At 37.8% G+C, this 23,062-nt stretch overlaps 1 protein-coding gene across 1 annotated transcript in view; it reads left to right on the forward strand.

Moving 5' to 3' along the window:
- The window catches only part of CFTR (CF transmembrane conductance regulator), an 85,702-nt gene that overhangs the window by 10,280 nt on the left and 52,360 nt on the right, over nt 1–23,062 (forward strand). The window contains exons 2-11 of the mRNA XM_071550001.1: nt 1,489–1,599; nt 2,842–2,953; nt 8,043–8,258; nt 9,167–9,256; nt 10,602–10,765; nt 11,253–11,378; nt 15,223–15,469; nt 17,748–17,840; nt 18,370–18,552; nt 21,118–21,309. Coding sequence (XP_071406102.1) covers nt 1,489–1,599; nt 2,842–2,953; nt 8,043–8,258; nt 9,167–9,256; nt 10,602–10,765; nt 11,253–11,378; nt 15,223–15,469; nt 17,748–17,840; nt 18,370–18,552; nt 21,118–21,309 — 1,534 coding nt within the window. The remainder of the gene's footprint in view (nt 1–1,488; nt 1,600–2,841; nt 2,954–8,042; nt 8,259–9,166; nt 9,257–10,601; nt 10,766–11,252; nt 11,379–15,222; nt 15,470–17,747; nt 17,841–18,369; nt 18,553–21,117; nt 21,310–23,062) is intronic.

A 23,062-nucleotide genomic window follows, 5' to 3' on the forward strand; every position in this document is an offset into this window, starting at 1 on the left:
ATTGACAAACTCTGTTTACATATGGAAGCATGACAGCAATCAACCATAAACTGCTTCTCTGTCAGACATTTAATTTTTTAAGGAAATATTTTTTATCTATGGCCGTAAAGCAGAGACTTGAGTAGTTTCAAAATACACATACTGTAAGTTCTTACTGGTCCGTGTTTGTGTTTTGTTTTAGTCCTATACTTTCAAAAAGATTTCCAAACAGAATCTGCTGCAAAATTTTGTACACGTTGGCACTTGAGGATTAATAGGCCTTTCTGGAGCTGAATTGTTGGGTAAAATTAGTTGAGGCTTCTAAACTTTTACTCTACAGAAGAGTAGCCATTTTTCTGCTTTGTTTTAATTCAGCATGCTCTTCAAATTGATATTTAATTTTTAATTGAGCATGCTCTTTAAATTGGTATTAAATTTTTAAACATGACATTTGAAAAAACAAATGCAAAATGCATGCATATGATGGACACAGGGAAGATCTTACGATGAGTCCTATGATAGATCTGTTTTGTCAAGTGCATACTGCAATGTAGGGTGTCAAAGGAACCCCTATATCACAGAATCATGGAATGGTTTGGGTTGGAAGGGACCTCAAGATCATTTAGTTCCAAGCCCCCTGCCATGGGCAGGGACACCAACTAGACAAGGTTGCTTAAAGCCCCATCCGACCTGACCCTGAACACTTCCAGGGTTGGAGCATCCACAGCTTCTCTGGGCAACCTGTTCTAGTGTCTGGCCAGTGTTGCAATAAATAGTTTCTTCCTAATGTGTAATATAAACCTACTCTGTGTTTAAAGCCATTCCCCCTTGTTCTATCACTACATGCCCTTGTAAAAAGTCCATCTCCAGCTCTCTTGTAGGTCCCCTTTAGGTACTAGAAGGCTGCTATAAGATCTCCACTCAGCCTTCTCTTTTCCAGGCTGAATAATCCAAATTCTGTCAGCCTTTCTTGATAAGGAGTACTGCTCCATCCCTCTAATTGACTTCATGGCCTCCTCTGGATTCTCTCCAATAGGTTCATGTTCTTGCTGTGCTGAGGACCTTAGATGGTACTCCAAATGGGGTCTGACTAGAGGGGAGTAGATAGGAATGAAACCTACATATCCAGTTTAGTAATAGTTCTGACTTATTATTCAATTACATGGACATAGCACATAGCATATTTTGAAGTACAGTACAAAGATCTCATTGCCCTGTTCATTTGTCTGCTACTGACTCAGCAGGAAGTTTGGGGTGTGATCCCACCCCAAAACTGAAAAAATGCAAGTTACACTATTATTCTTTTAATGTTATGTTTGAAATATAGTTTTGCAACTATAATGCAGAGCTGCACTATATTATGTCATGTATGTATGTTTATCTGTGTGCATGTGCACATAAACATACTTGGATGCTGTGGACAGAATATTAAAGGTGAGACAAAGCAGCTCCAGGATTAACCTCAGAAACTGGTGATTTTTAAAAAAAATTATTTTTATTTCTGCTTAGATGGACAAAACCAATTTTGAAAAAGGGTTACAGACGACGTTTGGAGCTGTCAGATATTTATCAAATCCCTTCTGCAGACTCTGCTGATAATCTTTCTGAAAAACTAGAAAGGTAAGAAAGATTAATGAAATAAGTGTTTCAGGAATCACAGTGCAATTTTCATTACAAAACTGTTATATGAAATGTTTAAGTAGCACTGGGTGCAAGCTGGTTGCACACACTTGTACTTTGAAGATTACTGGAATCTCTGACTGAGATGTACCACATAGATGCTCTAAATTATTATATACAGGTACCTGTGACATCCGTCTATTGATGAGAGAGGCTGGACTCAGTTTCAATCTTAGTTCCCCTTTCTGCTATTCTTTCTGCACAAAATAACCTTGTAAAACTTTGGTTTATTTTTTCTTCAACTAAATAACCTTCTTAGTTTCCTTTGATACCACTATTGAAAGACTAAGTGTTTCTACAGAAATCATACCCTGACTTTCCTTATTTTGGCTTCCACTCTTCTTTAGCCTATTTCAATGGTTAATAGTACAGAAACTGTTCTGCACTTGTGACTAACTCTTACAATTGCAAATGCCTAAATCCATTCCCTCTCTCCTAACTTCTGGTGTAGCTTTCCCTGGTGTTCCAGGGCAGCTCAAGTCTGCACTGTTGTGCCAATCCAATTAAACTTAGTTGCAGTGTAACATAAGTATTCAAAACTGCTGGAATGTATTGATAAAACTGGTATGCTGAATGCATTTTGATAGTTTATAAATGGAATGTTTTGATTATTTAATATTCTGCGGAAAAATGGAGAAGAGAGTTAGCTGAGGAAATCCTCAGGAGTACTTCAATCTGTGAGTTTAATTTTGACTAAACATATGCTTTCTGAGCATCATTACTTCTGATCAACAACTTACTATTAAGTAGAAAATTATAGTCCCAGCAACACGAGTTAAAAATAGTGCTGTGCAGTAGAAAAATCACATTTTTGATGCTTTCTTGGTGCTTTTTTTTTTTTTTTTGCATACTGGAAGAGTTCCAAAGCATTTATTTGCCTATTATTATGCTTTGGGTTTACGTACAGCAAGTTTCTTTAAAACTTACAGTGTGACCTTTTAATGAATTAATTCCCTGCAGGGTGATATATGACTGAGTATTTAAAACAGCCAAAATATGTGGCTGAACTAAGTCTGAACTTTTATTGATCAGTGAAGGCCAGGTCTTTGGGCTCTCTGCAAGGCTTTCTTTCATTAGTCACCTTAGCTAAATCTCCCTGGATATACTTGGGTGAACTGAAGTATGTCAGAGCCACAGACCCATGTATTTGCTCACACAACTTGGTTTTTGGTTCCTTTTCAGGGAGTGGGACAGAGAGCTGGCAACTTCAAAGAAGAAACCCAAACTCATTAATGCTCTTCGAAGATGCTTTTTCTGGAAATTTATGTTCTATGGAATTATGTTATATTTAGGGGTAAGATTTTTTCTTGTTTTCCAGTACACTTTTAGTGTCCCATGAATACACCTAAGTCTTAGGGACTGCTAAATTAATACAGTCCTTTCAGTAGTTACAGATCTTTCCTCTGTGTGTTGCTTACAAAGGAGATAAATATAGACAGACATATTGATGGGCTTTCAACTAAAAAAAGTATTTTCTGATAATATCTTGATATCTTTTAAACCTACATATTAATAATTTTTCAAATATTCTAGTGTTGGCATATGCTTCTCCAAGTACAGGTAGAATTTTTGTATCACTGCTGAATTAAAGTACTTATTTTCTTATGTTCCAGTTTTTAAGAAGTTTCTAAAGAATTTTCTACCTTACATTAAAACCAATGACCATGCAATGTCACATGATTCAGTCGATTTTTTCAAAGTGTCTAGTAGACACATTCACACTTAAATGCTTTATTGAGGTTTACATGTGCAATAAACAAGTTGCCTTCATCAGTAGTAACAATTTTTCCTAAACAACTCTGTGAAATCATATCATAGACTCTTGGTGCTGTCAGTGCTCCAAAGTGCGTGATCAGGAACTTGGTGTAAAAGTCTGAACTGACTGTGTTTATCACCTTTCCAACATGTTAGGTAGGATTACCCTGACTTAGCAAATGCCTCCTGTTTGTTTGACAGTCTGTCACTGGGGTTAGGAGCTGTGAAAATAGTTTATTGCTAATGGTGTCTCACTAGGTGTGTTGTATAGCCAGACTGTAAATCTGAACATTGCAGTTAACCAATAGGCACATTAAATATCCATGTTATTTTCAAGTTTCTGCGATTTAATAGTGAAAAAGAGAGCATATCACCTCTGTAAGGAGGGGCAAGTAACTTGTGGGGACCAAAAGAATGCTGTGAGACTATGTAGGGGGAGAAATAGAGGGGGTAAAGCCAAAGTGGAACTTAATTTGGCTACTCCAGTTAAAGACAACAGAAAAAAAATTTCTACAAATATATTGGTGCAAAAGGAGGGCTAAGGACAGTCTTCATCCTTTGCTGGATGCAGAGGGTAGTGTCAGGGGATACTGTTTAGGTACTGCACCCTAAATTGTTGTTGTCCAGATAGGGCTGTTAAGCCTCTAGGACAGGGCATCTTGCTATCTAAGGGGCTGCATAATAACCCTAATTCTATCCTCTTTCACGTTTTTTTTGTCAACTCTTCTCTGGCATGAGAACCTTTATTTGTGGACTCCTACTCAATCATGTCTTTCATGTGCTCCTGTGATCTCATAACTGCCTTTAGTGTTTTAATTTTTTTCCTCACCAAGCCAGCAACTTCTTATTTAAGATAGGTTTGTATTTAAAAAAAACCCAAACAAACAAAACCCAACAAAACCCCCAAACCAACAACAAAATGGTTCAACCAGTGTAGCCTACCATGGACTGCAATAGCTGTTCCTGCAGAGTCTGCCTGCCAAAAATTTTGTAGTAATGCATTCCTACTAAAAGTTAAACAGTGTTTGAGGGCTTTTGCAGTCAGTCTTGAGGATAACACTCTTTCCCACAGTAGGCAGTGTGTGGGCATGCATGAGTGTGACTTTGCAGAGTTGATTTCTCCATGTGGACTATTTTAATGGAGTACAATTTTAGAACAGGTGAAGACAGAACAAGACTGCAGGATGTTTGAGTCATATTCTTTGTTTGGTTGTGGATTTGGGTTTTTTAATTTCCTTTAGAAATCACACATACATGCAATTAACATATAGTAAACAAAATCACCTTTCACAATGAACATGGAAAGATTAATTCAGTTTAAATTATTTATTCTATTATCCTTAGTCTTCATTTTATTGAAAGCTGCTTAATTTTGTTGAAAGAGGAATTATAAGAGAAAAACTTTCTCCTAAATCTGCTGGTGTTCTTTTCAGGCCCTGCTCACGGAAATTAATGGGAGCTTTGCCATTAATTTGAATGGGGACAGGATGTTGTGCCGCATTGGCATAGGTGTAACCAAGTTGTGTGTTCTTTGAACTTAATTTTCCTTTCAGATCTTCTCTTGTCTAGTCGCTGAGCCGTTTTCATGGCAGCTTTCTTGGAGCGTGGTTTAAACTCTGCTGACATCCCTGCTGTTTGTAGTTGTTGTTGCAACTGGCACAACAACTTTGCTCTCATTAGGTCCAGAATTTTTTCTGTCTCTCCCTTTTCCCTGGCACGCTGTAGGTAATGATGTTGTTGCAGGGTGGACACTTGTGGTCTGGCTCCCTAGAGTACTATGACTCTTCCTCATAAATAGTGTTATGTCAGGGACATTGTGTTACTGCACTTAATGTATCTGCTCCCCTGTTGTTCGAAACAGCTTCTGTGTTTCACCCTGTCAGAAGATGTCTTACAATTTAAAGAAAAGATATTATGGTGGTGAAACAAAAATCTTGCTTTTTAGCTTGATGCCTGCTAACCAAAAAAGGTACTTTGCTATTAGTACTTTGATTCTACTTGGATTTTGGTCTTACGTTCATCCCCATGAAATATATATTTTCACTCAGGAACAGCAGCTGCTAACATTAACTTAAAAATAGTATTAATATCATATCCCAAAGGACTCTAATGAGGATATCCTGAAGTTCTCGCATATGGGTCATGGGTGTGAGTGAGGAGACAGGAAGGGATATGAAAGTCCAGAAGCCCTTCTTGGGCATATGCCAAAGAAGAGATGTGCAATATTGTCTTCAAATGCAGAGTGTTTGAACATATGGGGGATGCACATAACATAAAAGTCCTTGTTGTGTAAGAATAATCATACCAGGTCAGATTAGCATGGTATCCTGTGTCATGCTCTCATTTCTCTGCAGATCTTTGCTCTTATAACTAAGATATCTGAGGGGGACATTTCTTGAGTATCTAAGTGGCCTATGATGAATGCAGGGGAAAGAGTAAGGACAGGAGAAGGCAAAACATAACTCTTGAAAACTGAATCTTCTTTTAGGTGCACAAATCCCATTCCTTTTTAAGGCAGGTTTTTCTAATCAGTTTATCCATATTTATATCAGTAGATAATTTTGAGTTCACAATAGGAAAATTGAAAACCAGGTAGTTCTGCTTTGATTTGTAAGTAGATTAGATATCTTTGGTAAGTAAGCCGACAAATCTCCATTATAAACCAGTGGATTTTTATGCCCCATGAAATAGCATATGACTTGGCTTACTGCCAGCCACTATTTTACACTTAGTCTGTAAATCACCTTTTTTTACAGCAAGCTAAGAATGTATGCAATACCCTTATAGTCACAACAAACACAGAAGCAGAACATGGCGTTTTCACTGGAATGAAAGTAAATACAAAAAAAAAAATCTTGCTATTTTAAGCCTATATAGAAAAGCTTATCTTGGAATCTCTGGGAGTATGAAAACACTGCATTGTCCTTGAGAGGTGAATGTTTTGTATTCTGTGAGTTTTGGGGAGTCTTGGTTTGATGCTTTGGGATGCATATGGTCTAAGCACAGCTGCCTTGGGTCATGTGTGTTTTAATAAACACTCCTCCCTTTGCCTACTAATAACACTGAAGTCTTTGTCAAAACTGGCTCCAGATTTACAGCATTTGTGTTGGGGCAGAGTGATGTTTCTTTTGGGAAATGTAGCACATAGCACAGGTATGCTGTTTGAGATGTAAAACTTCACCTCTTCTGTGGAAAAAGTGAGAGATTAATATCAGCTCCCCCAACAGTGACATTCAAAAAGGATTACACTACAGATTGTAGAAGCACTTGGGATTACTTTTGTATAAGAGAGTGAAAGGAATACAAAGGAGAAGGAAAAAAATTAAAGGGGGTTTTCCCAATCTATTTATTACAGGAGAACATTAATTACATCTGAATTTAACCAATTGCCTTCTCTCTGTGGCTCTGTATGGTGATCTGTGTGGTTTTCAGCAGGAAGGCAGTACTAATACTTTTTGGCACAATTTAACATATCTGTATAAAAAAGAATTCTGTGGTGTCTTGTTACTTTGGAATTATCAGATGCTTTCTGCTGCAACACAACAGAAAGAAGGATAAGGTGACAGGCACAAAAGTTCATAACACTATTGAATGTAACAGTGAAACAAAGGAGGACATACGTGCTTCATAGCCTTCTGAAGCTCATGCTGAAGATGAAGCAAAGTGTTAGACCACAGCACTAACAGTGCAGTTCTTGGGGAAGGACTGGGGGAGGAAAGAGGGGACAAGAGGCAAAGATGGCAAAGTTGAGGTTATAGGAGTGAAAGTATGAGCATGATGGGGCAGGAAGTGAAATGGAAGGCAAAGGTGAGGTAACGCTATTGGGGTTTAATTACAACGGAAAAGGAGACTGAGGACAAGTGTAATAGCAGGCTAACATAAAACCAGGGCTATAGCAAATCATTTGGATGTCTTGCATTTTGGCAGTTCATACTGCCTCTTTTTCCTCTCCTACTCTGGATCTCTACCATGCTGGTCTTCCTGAGATGGGTAGTGCTGGGGCTTACAATGCAGAAGGAACTAGTTTCTCTATGAGACTTTTGTTAATCTTGCCTCCACTACTATTACTTCCTCTCATCCTGCTTTTGCTACAAACCTGGATACAGTGTCTGTAACTGTTGAGGGGGATAATCCAATTATTTATGCTTTTATTCCGTGGCTACCTCCATTTACTTTTTGTTTTAGCAATATCCTCACTGAGTTGTTCTGGTGGTGTTCATTCCAGAAGTTCTGAGTGAGAACTGTTCCCTAGGAGCCAAAACAGAGATCCAGCCTGATAAACTGGATTCAGTCATATGATGTGGCTAATCCATTATAACTGTGTGAAATAAACATGGAAGCTAATCTCAGTTGTCACTTTTGTAGAAAATTATCAAATAAAGTTTACAATCTAGGTTTCTTTTCATGGAGTTGCAGGAGCACCACAGATTTAGACAGCAGTGGGTTGTCTGTACTCTTGTGTAATTACTGCATTTTTATGTGGTTTGCACAGCAAACAGGCCTGACTTCTTCATTTAAGATATGAAGCTGTAAATCTCATTTGATAGGACTTGAAATTAAAATCTTAGCCATTTTGAAAAAATGAACAAACTGCTGACCAAAATTATTTTTCTGCTTTCTATCTGCAGGAAGTCACCAAATCTGTGCAACCCCTTCTGCTGGGAAGAATAATAGCTTCCTATGACCCAGATAACTCTGATGAAAGGTCTATAGCCTACTACCTGGGCATTGGCTTGTGCCTTCTCTTCCTTGTGAGAACACTGCTTATACACCCTGCTATATTTGGTCTTCATCACATTGGAATGCAAATGAGGATAGCTATGTTTAGCTTGATTTATAAGAAGGTAATTGTTTCATTTTGCACTCTAAGCCAAACCTCTGTCTCTACCCTATGTAACTTTTAGACTAGTTTGTTAAAAGATTGATAGCTTTGTTAAGGTAAACAAAGCCCATAGAATAATAATGTGGCTGACATCAGTTTCTGATAGCTCTCCATTTCCCAATCCAAAGAACCAAATACTCGCCTACTGCTTTAGCTGAAGTCAGCCTCTGTGTGAGTTCAGACTTGCTGGATATGTGGTGAGATACCTTAATTGTTCTACCACTGTGCTCCCATTATACATGTATATTGCAAAGGAAGAATAACGTGCTAGTGGCCAAAGAATATCTTCAGAAGAGAATAATAGATTAATATTTAAGCAATACATGTAGCATTGAAGGGATTGAGTTTGAATGATACTGTGTGAGATCTCTGTAGCATGAAGAGTCAACGGAAACTGATGCATCACATGTTCACCAATGCAAAGATTTATAAAGGTATTTGGTTTTATCAAAAGCACCTAATTTAAACCAACATGTTAGCTATTCTAGTATAAAGTTCACTGTGAAAGCATCTTTCAAAAATATTTGTCAAGAGGGGGGCACAGTAGGAGATTTTTGAGGATGCACAACAGCACACAGCATGCGTGCTTAATTAAAACTTGCATTTGCATATGTATCTATATACATAAAATATTCAACAGAAAGCAAGGACTAAATCAATAAATCAATATTTGCAAAGGAATTTAATGACTGTATTGAATTCAAGTGGCATAAATAACAAGTTTAATGAGACTTTCTTTATAGCATAAACAGATAAGTGAATTATTATTTATACTACTGTGCCATTGCTTATCATTTTTATCTGTATTTATTCTGTTTTATGGGGATGAGTTAGATGATTGATTTTCTATGGTTTTGTTTTCTTTCACAGATCTTAAAACTGTCAAGCAGAGTTCTAGATAAAATAAGTACTGGACAACTGGTCAGTCTTCTTTCCAACAATCTGAACAAATTTGATGAGGTGCGTCATCAATTGTTTAATTCACTTCATGAACCTTCAAATACATATGCAATATTTCAAGCTGTTACTGACAATTATTAAGGAAAGAAGAAGCATTAATGATAAACTGCACTGAATGCTCATTGTAGATAAAAAATATCTGACCTGTCTTAAGAAAATGTGTTGGCACATGGTCATGGAAATGCTCATTCTGATAATTATGACATCCTTTGTCTTCTATGCTGATTAGTAAGGGAAACCTAAAAGCCAGTTATGTCATAAAAACATGCTTGTTCTGCAGGCCAGTGAGAACCTGCCAGTGAATCTCTGCATTTTACAGTTGGTTTCATAGAAGTCAGAACTTGTTAGTCCAGCCTTTCCATCCTATTTTCTGATGACCATGTTTTTACTAAAGTGATCCAGTCCACTCCTGCCATTGAACAAGTGATGAGGTTCAGTCTCCTGTTGCTGTCCTAGAAGTGATTGTTGATGTAAGACCGTGTTAGGAGTCATTCCCAACACATCTGTCTTAGACAATACTAACAGAGTCTCCTGTAAACTTCTCTTTTGTTGAAGACATAAATTCCTGCTGTTAGAAACTGGAAGCTCTATGAACTTCTGTTCATTGTGTGTGCTTATTTGGCCCACTGCTAATGCAAGGTTTGCTTCCTCTTAAAGATGCAAGATCAGAGACTGTAGAATCAAGGATGGGACTGTAGGGTGTATTTATTTAAAGCACTGTATTATTATATAGAGAAATGTCAGCTAGCTCTGAAGAAGTTAAGACAAGTGGTCTGTCACTGCAGCAGCGTAGCTGCAGTAACACACACCCCTGTGCAGCCTGATCACAGGACTCAGTCCAAAATCTGAATGTGAAGGAATGTGACTGAAGTAGACAGAAATCTGTATTGAATTAGTTTTGTTCACACAACACCCATCTCTTGAACAAAGTAATATTTGCCTTCTTTATCAGATTAACACACTCTCAGATGATTCTCGTGTGTATTTTTCTCATTTTACAGTGTTTGAAAAAGCCAGCATTGATACCAAATTCTGTTTACTTTTACAAAGTTGTGGGTTTTCCTTATGCAGATACATAATAAAGAGACAATTGTAGACTGAACTGTGCCTTAGAAATGCAGAATGTATATGTACTGCTGCACTGTCATCATCATTAACACCTAGAATGCTATGTGCTGAGGATCACAAATCCTCCCTTGTAAACTTGTTTTACTACTGGAAATATTTGCACCATTCTTCATTACATTTTTCAAAGTGTCACTTTAATGACGTCTTTCTTTCCATGTAGTTTTCAGAGCACATCTGTAATTGTATTATTATTATTTTCTGCTGTTGCCTTCCATAGGGTCTTGCTCTGGCTCATTTTGTATGGATTGCACCATTACAAGTGGCACTGCTGATGGGGTTGCTCTGGGATATGTTAGAAGCTTCTGCATTTTCTGGACTTGCTTTTCTAATTGTCATGGCCTTATTCCAAGCCTGGCTGGGACAAATGATGATGAAATACAGGTGACAAGACAGTTTTAAAATATTTCAATATATTTTCCTGAAACACATTGGTCTTAAGAAGTTATACTACTTGATTAAAGGTTTCTGGTTATGACATTATGTAAGAGGAGTTCAAAGAGTGTTTTCTGTGTCACAAAAGTTACGGACAAATCTTTACTTTTTTAGTAGGAGGTGTCTAAACAAAATGAAAAGCCTACCATGCAATAAATAGTGATAAAATTAAATTTTAAATTAAATTTAGAATTTGTAGAATTAAAACTTGTTATGGACTTGATTTATTTTTTTTTAGTGTTTGTATTTTTGCCTTTGTAAAGCAATTACTGGATTTCTAGTTATTCCTTTTACATTCTTCATAATAATTCCGATAAAGTAAACATTTTTAGCAGTAGCATATGCAGAAGGTGTTTTCATGAGATATCATGGGATACAAGCTAACTATACAGGATGAAAAAGATGAAGATTGACCTAATACCTTTTTGCTTTGCAGAAATAAGAGAGCAGGAAAGATCAATGAGAGACTTGTCATCACCTCAGAAATAATTGAAAATATACAGTCGGTTAAAGCCTATTGTTGGGAAGATGCAATGGAAAAAATGATTGAAAGTATCCGTGAGTAAGTGTTCTCATTTGTTAGTCAAATTTTTTTTTGTGCTCAGAAAAAAACTTAAGTGGCTATGAACATGATCTGATGTCTTGTTAGTGAAGAAGTAAAGCAGCAACTCTTAATCCTCCATAAACTAACCATGCATTCATTCCCACACTGCAGTTTGGGGGTTTTTTTCCCAGTTTGTCATCCTTGCTATGAAGGTGAGGGTTTTGTTGGTTTTTTTTATTTACTTCCTCATGTGTTATAATGAAATTTCAGTGGTTAGTTTGCACAGGTAAAACAATTGTGGGATCTGTGTTTGTTTCTGGCCAGCCTATCCTCATCTTACAATAAAAAGCCCTTTTGTAATGGTTACTTAAGCCATTACAGAGCTTCCTATTCTGTGGTGAAGGAAACAATATGAATCCTGCACAGCCATTTCCTGAGAAATGCAATAAAGCTGGCTATAAAATTTGCATGCAATCGGTAAAAGGATTAAAGTAGCATAGCTTAGTGTATTCATCCTGCACATTTACATAAAGATTTATTGTAAATGGCCTTGTAGAATACTTATGTCCTCAATTAATTTAAAGATTATACTATAATTACCAGACTTGAAGCAGAAAAAGGGTAAGGTACTAACCTGGTTATCGGAGACCTGCAAGAAGGAAGTCTTTGTTACCTTGTTACCGACAGGGTGTCCTATGGGGGAAAAAGGGAGGAGAAGTGACATATTGATTGATGGGTGACGCTGCTTTAAAGCTGTCCCCCATGTCCTGAGTGTTTGTTTAGTCCTTTACAGAGAATTAAAATTCTGTGCCAGGTGTGTGATTGGGAAAATAAAAGAAAATAAAAGAAATTTAAGTGTCATATTATCATGTAAATAAAAGACATAAAATGTTATTGTTACACAAACATCTTCTTGTTCAGCTGCTTTCTGAAAGATAATCCAGGGAAAGTGAAGTGTTATTTACCATCAGAATTTGTAATGATTTACTATAAACAATCAGAGTTGAATCCAGGCTGTGAGTGCTAGCTTGAGGATGAAACTAGTTTAGGATTTCCCTGGTGTCACTAGTCACATGTATTGCTTTTAGGAAATTTGAAGCCACATCATGTGACCAAATCCTATAGAAATTAATTAAGTTATAGTCCACAAAATGGTCACAGAAACCTGGAAAAAGGAATGTTATTTTGTGATCAAAATTCAATATAATAATTTATAGTGAATTTTGTGATACTGAAATTAATTTTTATTGTATTATGCATGGACTTTTAAAAGACAAGAATGATAGCAATATTACAAGATCTCCTGTACATCTCCTGTGAAGAAAGTCTGGTAGAATTGGGATCATTCAGCTTGAGGAGAAGGCTCTGAGGAGACCTTATTGTGGCCTTTCAGCACCTGAAGGGGGCCTACAAGAAACCATGAGAAAGATGTTTTACAAGGGTACGTAGTGATAGGACAAGGGGGAATGGCTTTAAACTGGAGGGCAGTAGATTTAGATTAGGTATTAGGAAGCAACTCTTCCCTGTGAGGGTAGTGAAGCACTGGCACGGGTTACCCAGAGAAGCTGTGGGTGCCCCATTCCTGGAAGTGTTCGAGGTCAGGTTGGATGGGGCTTTAAGCTACCTGGTGTAGTGGAAGGTGTCCCTGCACATGGCAGAGGAGTTGGAACTAGATGATGTTTAAGGTTCCTTCCAACCCAACCATCCTATAGCTCTATGATTCTTCTGTATATTTTTGGGTCATGCAACAGGTCACTTGGTGATGATATCACCAGAGCAGGTCAACCTTGGAATGTCAGGGTTTCAACTGAATTTGTCTTGCGAACCAGCTTTGCGGGACCTCCCAGTCATTTGGCTTGTTAAGCTGGTAGGAAAGGAGGCCTTGTGCTTGAAACCATGCCTGTGTTTTAGCAACAGTGTGTTATAACTGTCATTACTAAACTCTTTCTGCATGCTGGCATTTTCTGGTGCTAGTCAGTGTAATCAACTCTGGTGAACTAGATAGACCTCTGTCCTTGCTCTGGTAGACTTATGCTGACAGGGTTGTCCATCTTGCAGCTGTAACATTGCCGCAGACAAACTCCCTCTGGAAACCGTGACACTTCAGAGAGACCAATATGAACTGTCTATTGTGTGCCCTCTTAAGTCTGCACTGATAACTGTTTGTAACAGGTGCCTGAATAAATATCTCTGCGCTCCCATGAGCTATGCAATATATTCAGATAAGTCGAAAAAACACAAACTGTTGCCCTGAACCATAGCATAGCGCTGGAGAAGGTGAAGTCCTAGGTTGGAAGTGTTTGCACTTTGTCAGTAGAGACACATCACTTCAGAAACAGGCATACACTCTGCATATGCGCAAGGCTCATAGGCTTATATCTCTCTCCAAGCCCCCCTATTGCATCGGCAAGACGTGTCCTAAGTGAGTGCTTCATCCACAGAGCTTTTAAGCCTGTATCACAGACAGACTCTTGTGGCTGGTACTTCAGAGCATACTGAAAAGAGTTAGTGCTTTCATTCTCCCTCTTTGGAGTAGTGCTGTGTTCTTCAGCACTGAGGGACTTTTTGATACTTCTAGCCAGCCATTTGTCTGGCACTGGATGAGCACTAAGTCCTAAAATCTATATGTTCCCAATTCAGTTCTGCCCTCACAGTCTCATATGAACTCTGGAGGGACTTACAAGGCCCTTTATCCAGGGCAGTGGCTGCTACTACCGTGGTGTTGACCAGCAAGTCTGGCTACTTTCTTCAGGTCTCTCATGTGAAATACAGACTAAATAAGAAGTGCTAGGCACCCTGCTCCCAGACTGGCTCAGCTCAGATTTTCTGTCAGGGATTTTTAAGAACTGTTTGGCTGACAAAAGTTGATAAGATGCTGGATGCATGTGGAAGTCTCATACATGTGTGGTAGGGAGCTGAAAGGATGTTGCACACAGCACCAAAATCCTGGATGAACTTTGGATGCAAACACTGGCTTAGTATGAGAAGACACATAAAGGTTGTGATATTCAGCCTGGCAACACCATGTATTGCCATCAGCAATAGGACTGTGATCTTCTGCATGGTATCCCAGTGGTTATAGCGCTCCCGCAGTGAATGGACACCTTGGGGTCCAGCCCCATCTCTAGCCCCAGTTAACTAGTCTTGCAGGAGAGCAATTGCCTCTGTCCAAGCAAAGCTGACTTGCAGGGCACCTGGGGGATGTGAAGTGAACAGGGTCAAAATGAGAGCAGTCAACAGAAAGATTCAACACTGCCAGTTAGGGCTATCAACTCAGAAAATTAATTACTTTACCTGGATGATTTCTCTTTATTTAATAACTTGCTGTAAAATGCATAGACATTAAGGAAACAGTGAAGAGTAATCACCAGTTGCATTCCTGCATAGGAGGCAGTAAGCTACTCCATAGATTGAGCTTCTATGGAGACAAGAAAGTGGAAAGCAGACTCCTTGCCTTCTGCCTTTTCAAACTGAGGTTAAGTGATACCTTAATTCCAAATCTAAATGACCAGATGAGTATGGGATGATGCTTCTGGAAGTGTATCTCATACTACAGCATTAGGTACTTAAGGTTGGTTGTGCCAGGAATTACAGAGGCTTGTGGTTTGTGTGGCATATAAATCATAACACAGATTATTGTTATTTTGTCTGGCATCTCTGAACATTGATGTCAAAATTTGGCTCTAATAATTTTTTGGCCCCAAAGTAGTTTGGAGTCTTACTTTCTAACTGCAATGCTAGAAAATAAGAAGGATGAGCAAGCCTCTGAGTTAACTGTTATACCAACCATTCCATCCAAAATATTTGTAAGATGTAAATTGTGAGATCCTATGCTGATTATTTGTATTTGCTTCTTTAACAGAACTGAACTGAAGCTTACCCGAAAAGCTGCTTATATGAGATATTTCAACAGCTCAGCCTTCTTCTTTTCAGGCTTTTTTGTGGTGTTTTTAGCCGTGCTCCCATATGCTGTGACTAAAGGAATTATTCTCAGAAAAATATTCACCACCATTTCCTTCTGCATTGTTCTTCGAATGACAGTGACCAGGCAGTTTCCCGGCTCTGTACAGACCTGGTATGACTCTATTGGAGCAATAAACAAAATACAGGTAGGGTACATAGACTAAAATCTTCCCAAGTACGTAAGCTAGTTCTTTATATGATGTTATCTTGTCAGTTGATCAACAAAAGCGCAGAGAGTTTATACAGACTTTCTGAATATATGTTGCTTTGACTAAACACCATGAAATGTCATTATAAATCTTGATATTGTTAGCTGGTTCCCCTGGCAGCATAACCACAGGAAACCTATGCTACCTGCCTTTTTTTTTTTTAATTAAACAGTCACATTTAGTTAGTTATTCTCTTTGCAAAACAAGGAACTTAATACAAATATATCATGAGTTACGGTGCTTAAGAGAGGTTTTTCCTTCAGAAAAGGAAGTTCAAAATTAGTACATGTTTTCTATAGCACGGCTTCCAATGATCTTCTGTTATTCTACATATTGGTGGCAAGAACAGCAGGAGATTCTGCATCTTATGCAAATGTGCATCTCATTCATTATAAGTAGTAAACATAATTAAGGTGCCAGTCAAATAATTACTACCCACCTTACCTGCTAAGATCAATTGCTTATATTCCAGCATGAGAGGCTTATCTATAGAGTCAGATCAGGGTGAATTCTAATTAGCTCTGTTTTATCTGCTGTTTTCAAATCATTCAGCAGAAAAAGAATTCTTACTCTATTTTGTGGTGAAATTTTAGGCTTTTTAATTACATATGTATAGATTTTTGGTTTTTGGAGAATATAGATTTTATTATTTTTAGAGTGATAAAAATATGTAATACAGAAGTTAAAGATCTTAATCAGATATCTGAACCTTAGTATAAAATAAGAAGCAGGTATTGGATTTTTATGATTTTCAACTGGGCAGAAAATTCAAGAAATCTGGCCATAATAAACCTTTTTAATTGGTATTTAGAAGACTGCCTGGTTGGGTCCCAGTTTAGGTAATCCTTGTGTTCTCAGGTTCCTTAGGCATTAGTGGAGATATTCTGTCCATCCTTTTCTGGAAGAGTGTGTCCAATGTCCTGCTGCAGAACTGGCAAGCCCAGTTGTCAGACCCTTGCCCTCACTTCACTGAGCACTTGTCTTTGGGGTATTAGCGAATGGGTGCTCCAGAATCCATAAATTATCATCTCTTTGTGGCAGGTCCAGTGTAGTCCCCATAGACAGACTGAACAGAATCCTAAAACAACAAAGCCCTTTACTAGTCATAAGAAGCATAAACAAAAAGTAATAAACAACTTACACATTTCTCTGATTTAATTTCCTCATCCGTTTAGAGAGAGGATGGGCCAGCTATGTCCTCTGGGTTATTATGTTTTCCCTGTAGCTAGACCCATGTTTTCTAGACGATGAAGTAGTTTAGGATCAGTGTGCTTTCTCTGACTATCACTGCTCCAGGAACTCCACTGGATGACTCCACTGCCTTTGTTAGGAAAGCCTAGCTATCATTTCCTACTTTTTTTTTTTTTTGCATAATATGTGTGTGTTTTGCCTTTCAGATTTTCAATTCCTGCCCTTTCAATCATCTGCTTTTTTTCTTCTTGTTCTACTTGGAAGTTTATTGTAGAGAACTGATTTTCCCATGATTCTACTTAGTTTGTTCATTCTATTGCTTATGTAGACCTATTTGCTTCCATGTAATTTAAAAAAAGTCAGTTTAAAGGAGATAGTGCCTATAGACTGCATAGCCTTAAGGAAATAAAGGATTCGAGGTTGTCTTTCCTACATTGGCATAGGCTTATTCTTTTTTCCTAATACTATCCCAGAAGCATTGGATTGCTGACTTGTGTCATTTGAAATTATACTTCTTCAGTGCTGCCCTTCTGAGGATCATTATCTGCCTTTCATTTTTGTTGGTAGAGAAATAATTCCAATGCCTTTAAACTCTTTCTGTTCTGGAATAGGGAGATGGCAGCATCTAGCTGCTTTGTTTTACTGCTTACAGAAGTGCAACCTTCTACATCTTACTCCAAAATCAGCATTTTATTTGAATAGGATTAAGGTCAGAGGAGTGTTCCTGCCTGACACAAGTCCTGAAAGCAAAGCGAATGCCAAGGTTTGATACTCTTTTTAAATCGGAACAAAATACCTTTATGGCTATGTTTTCACTAGCAATGAAAGAATTAGTAGTTTCAAAAACAATTCCTTCTGCATCCAATAGATGTTATATAATTTATATTCATACTGGTGCCTAAAAACACTGTAATGCAATAGTATCATCACAAATATTAGTTAGTGTAGGCAAGTATGTACTGCTGTTTGTGATACAACCTTGTCCTTTACTGTTTCCCCTCATCTGCTTTCATGGTGTTTCTAGGATTTCTTGCTGAAAAAAGAATATAAAGCTCTGGAGTATAATCTAACAACCACTGGGGTTGAGCTGGACAAAGTAACAGCTTTTTGGGATGAGGTTGGTACTTTTACGCAAACTATCAAAACACAGAGAGTATCTTTTTTATTATTGCTATTTGCCATGGTATTCTCTAGAAAGAGCAGCCTACACTGCTTTCTTTTAACTAGCTTCAGCTCTCAGAAGGCAAGGTATGTGTGGCAAGTAATTAATGTATGATATAAAATTATTCACAGTTGAGAAACTTTGGAATAGACCTTTTAATAAATGTTAAGGCCTATAATAAGCAATTATTACTGATTTATGCCATCCTGAAAACAGAATCAGGCTGTGGAATGTATAAATATTGGAAAGCAGTTCTATAATAAACAAATTTTGTTTATGTTCACAAATTTAGGCATAAGTGCAATTAAAAAAATTGCACTTAAGAATATTTAAGAATATCAGGAATATTTTATTGACAAGCAAAGTAACCTGAGAAAAGTAAGTTCATATGTTTTCATAAATCCATAGTATGATATGCATGTCTACATATGCCTAGTTTATTTATTTTTTATATACATCAAATACATATCTGTATATGTTGCAGGGGATTGGAGAGCTGTTTGTAAAAGCAAACCAGGAAAACAACAACAGCAAAGCTCTTAGTACCACCAGCAATCTCTTCTTCAGTAATTTTCCACTTCATGCCTATCCTGTTCTTCAGGATATAAATTTCAAGATTGAGAAGGGACAGTTATTAGCTGTTTCTGGATCTACTGGAGCAGGCAAGGTATTTCTATTTCTGCTATTTTGACAGAAGTCCTAATATTTACAAGGAATAATATTGTGTTGTTATATGTATTATTACATATATTGTAACTGTACTCTTGCTATCCTGTGCTTGCTGTAGAAATGAGGGCTGCAGGAAAAAGTATGGATAAACTGTAGGTTTCACTGAAATAGCCAATAGTTATTGGAAGTTTTACACTGTGGACAACATGAGAGAGAGTTTGCTGGATATTTTTTGTACTACAAGAATACAACATTATAAGGAAATAGCAATTTAAATGACAAAACTGTTTTCCTCTTGGAAGTAAAAGGAGATTTACTGGAGTGATGTAGCGTGAAACCCAAAGTTAAGGATCATGGTGAAAATCTCCCTACCTTTCAAAAAACCCTGAGAACATGGCATAGATATTCAGATGACTCAGTGTGCTAGAAAACAATTTTTTTTCCCTGCCTTGCTAACATTTTAAGGAAAATCTGAACACAAGATGATCACTAACGTGAAAAGATGACATGAATTAGCTAAGTATGTGCGCCCTGGACACACGATGTACCTGCAGTGCCTCACTCGGGCTTCCCGAGACCCATGTGAAAGCCTGGCAAGGTGCTGCTGAAACTGGTGGTTTTCTGAGAAAAGTTGTGATTTAGAATTAATCATCATTTTACTACCCTAAAATGTTATCAGTGGAATTAGTTTGCAGATAATGCATCCAATTAACCTCATTAATATGAAATGAGTTGAACGGTGATATTCCTATTCACTTTCAACATCAAGTAATTAGATGAGTCTGTCATCTTTACTGGGTTTTTTAGAAAGATGAGAAAGTCAAACCAAACATTCATTATGCATCTGGCAACTTCTGTTTAAAAAATTATAGGTGAAAATATTCCGATTTCTTTTACTCAAAGGGGTAAGATCTTTGATCTCTTAGAGTCAATGAGAAAGGATCCATAAATTTCAGTATGATCAAGGCTTCTATATTATTTTTCAGTAGTGATCCCCATATGAGAGAGCAAAGGACTCAGAACATGAGGCTGTCCTCAAGCTGATATGTTAAGGTGCATTTTCCTATGATACTTCTGAATTAACAGAATAGTTTACCTATAGCTATTGCTAAAGCTGATTATTGTAATACAGAAACATCAACTAGAAAGTGCTGAAGGACATATCTATATCTCCTTTGTTCAGCTAATAGGAAATAAAGGAAAATTACAATTACACTGAGCAGTTTATGTGAGTGTATACATGCAACAAATTTTCACTTTCCAAGGCAATAAAAATAAAAGGGTTATAATATCTAAAAAATTTACGAAAAATAAGACTCACCCACCCTCCACTCCTTCCTCACAAACTACTCCCCTTCTCTTACACCCTCTTAATTTAAGGCTTCCTTCATGTTGATTGAGGCTGTTACTGTATATTCTAGAAATTGTAAGGCCTGTGAAACAGAGTGCACAACTGTTTTATCTGTGACAGGTATTAAGCCTGACATCAGCTCTTTAATGCTCCTTCAACATTAAGTAGCTTTGGTTTGATTTGGTTTGGGTTTTTTCAGTTTGTGTTATATAGCACAAGATACACTAGTTTACCATCTGGTGTACAAAACATACTAGGTGGCTGTTCTTTGCAAGATTGGAAACTTCTCACTCAGTATTTGGAAAAGTCAGATTCTGATATAATGGAAAACGTCTCATGAGATTCCCCCAATATATTGCATAACTTGTCAAAGGATCTCTGGGTTTGACAGCATGAAGCTGTTATTTAGACAGATTTTTAGATCTTTGGCTGTTACGTCCCAGCCTTGTTGACTGTTAATTAGTGATAAGAATACCATTGCAAGGGCTCTGTAACATATTTTTCCGTGTATTTCTCAATTCTATTCTTTGATCTAGTAGCCAGTGATGTGTGGCAAGGTTACTACAAGCTACTGATTAACTTTGAAATTATAACATGTCAGTACTGAAATTGCAATCAATTCTTTTATGAAGGGAAATAGTAAATACACTTAGGTCATACATTCACGTAAATGAGTTAAGAGTTACAGAGGAAAATTCAGATCACACTGAGAAATTGTATACACTTACACAAAGAAATTGCATTTTACAAGGCAGTATTGATAAAATACCTATGAACAGTAGCAAAATTATAAACATGTATTATGTTGTACAAAGAACATACAAAATAGTCATTGTTCATTTTAAAAATCAAATAGCATTCTCCATAGATAGTAATAACTTATGTGTCTCACAGATTTTTACCTTGTAACATTACAGGAAGTTCCATTAAAATTACATACTATTGCAACAGCATGCCCTTTTTACAAGATACCTGACACAATTTTTCTCATTCATTAAATTAAGTTTCTCTCATATAAGAGGCCTTTCAGAATCACACATGTCATGAAAATCTCCACTAATAGGAGTTTGCACTAGATCAGTACTTATAGGGGCACTCTTGACGAGACAAATATGCCATTTAAGTGACTTTGCAGAGTGACTCACTTTGTTCAACATTTCTTATTGTTGTACAGATCTCTGATATATTAATCAAATGATAATGGTTTTTCAGACTTCTCTTCTGATGTTGATAATGGGAGAATTGGAGCCTTCACAGGGTAAAATTAAGCACAGTGGAAGGATATCCTTTTCACCTCAAGTCTCCTGGATCATGCCTGGAACAATAAAAGAAAACGTAATTTTTGGTGTATCCTATGATGAATACCGGTACAAGAGTGTCATCAAAGCCTGCCAACTGGAAGAGGTCAGTCATCTAGGACTTTTAAGACCTGTGACCACACCCAAGTGAAACCATCCCAGACAAGTAAGGGAATGAGGCCAGTCATCTAGGACTTTTAAGACCTGTGACCACACCCAAGTGAAACCATCCCAGACAAGTCAGGGAATGAGGCCTTAAGTAAGTGAGACATTTCTGAGATTTAAGAAAACCTGCCTGGCATCCCAATTTTGTGGAACTGCAAGTCAGCCCTTTGCCAGCTCATTGGGAGATACACTGATGTTGACAGGTCTGGTTTACACAACAGGAGCTAAGTAAACTGGCTCAGATATTACATGGTATCTCCATTCTCAGCCTTCCTTGCTAGTTTAAAATGTGAGTAAACATGCTGGTGTTAAAGAAATTACATAAAAAGTATACTGTTCCTACAATTTTTTTTGGTCATGTTTCTTCCCCATGCTTCCCCAAGCTTTTCCTTACAGTCTTGGAAATTAACCTGTTTTCCCCCTTTCTTCTGCACTTCAGAAATGGCTTCAGAGATGATTGGAACTCTGTGCCAGAAACCTGAATCGTTTAGAGGAAAATCTTGACTAAAGCTGTTTTTCTTCCTGAATGCACATTGAAATTCTCATACTGGAAATTATTGTCAGATCGATCCTTATGTGACATGTAGCCTACAATGAGTACAATTACATGAAAATGTCCTTGTTTGTGTTTGATGTTGACAGAGGGTAGTGTAGGAAAAGATTATCTTTTCACATGGCAAAATACAGAAGGAACCAGCATTTTAGTCCTTTGCACACTTACTGCTGAGCCTTAAGATCATGCATTTTGCCTATAATATGCAAATAAAACCAGTAAATATTCAACTGTGTTGAACAGGATTTTCTTTTAGGCCACACATTGTAACATATTTTCCTTTTGCACCAGTCAAGCAAGAAAATAATAGCCAGTCTGTTTAAAAATAAGATGAGGTTACTCCATTTTATTTCAGAGGAGGGTATGTGTGGCTTGGCTTCGCAAACAAAGATTTGGGAAGGGCTGTCTCCATGTGGGTGTGCCCTTTCAGCCTGCGCAGTGGATTTTAGGTGAGGCTCAGCGTGCGCAGAACTGGCCCCACCGTTTAAGTCCTGAGGTTCATCTGCCACGGCCGAGCGAGCTTGGACGGTGCCAGTGAAGTCCTCAGGACTAGAACTTACAGCACTCAGCATTTCCCAGGAGATCTCCCATCCAAGTACTAATCCAGGGCTGACCCTGCTTAGCTTCCGAGGTCTGATGGGATCGGATGTCAGGGAAGCATTTAACTGCCTAGAGGAGCGTATAGTTAAGCTATAAAGTAGCATTTCCTTTTATGTTTCAGGCCATTTCGGCTTGTGTTTGGATTTTTGATTTGGTTTGCTGGAAAACTTCTTTGAAAGCTTCTGAAAACAGGAGAATTAGCAAATTCTGTGTCAGGCTTTGTGAAGAGTAGTCCTTAACCCTGGTTGTAAAAGTTATAATTAGTGCTAAAGCTCCAAGAAACTGGCTTCAGTGGTTCAGAACAGCCCTCACTCAAAAAGGTTTCCAACTGCAGGCCCTTTCTGGAGCAGCAGGGGGTTGGTGGCTCAGAGTCTCAGTGCTGGTGGGACAGCTTGGTGCTCCAGTGTTTGTGGGATTGCTCGGCAGGTTGCTGCTCCTTTGTTCTCCAGACAGGTTCAATCAAGCCAGCTTTGATGTGTATTGGGCAGAATGATATGCTTCACCTCCTAGCAGGGCTCATTATTTGAGATCAAGTTTGATA

The sequence above is a fragment of the Pithys albifrons genome, chromosome 3, assembly GCF_047495875.1.
Source record: "Pithys albifrons albifrons isolate INPA30051 chromosome 3, PitAlb_v1, whole genome shotgun sequence".
In the NCBI taxonomy this organism is placed as follows: domain Eukaryota; kingdom Metazoa; phylum Chordata; class Aves; order Passeriformes; family Thamnophilidae; genus Pithys; species Pithys albifrons.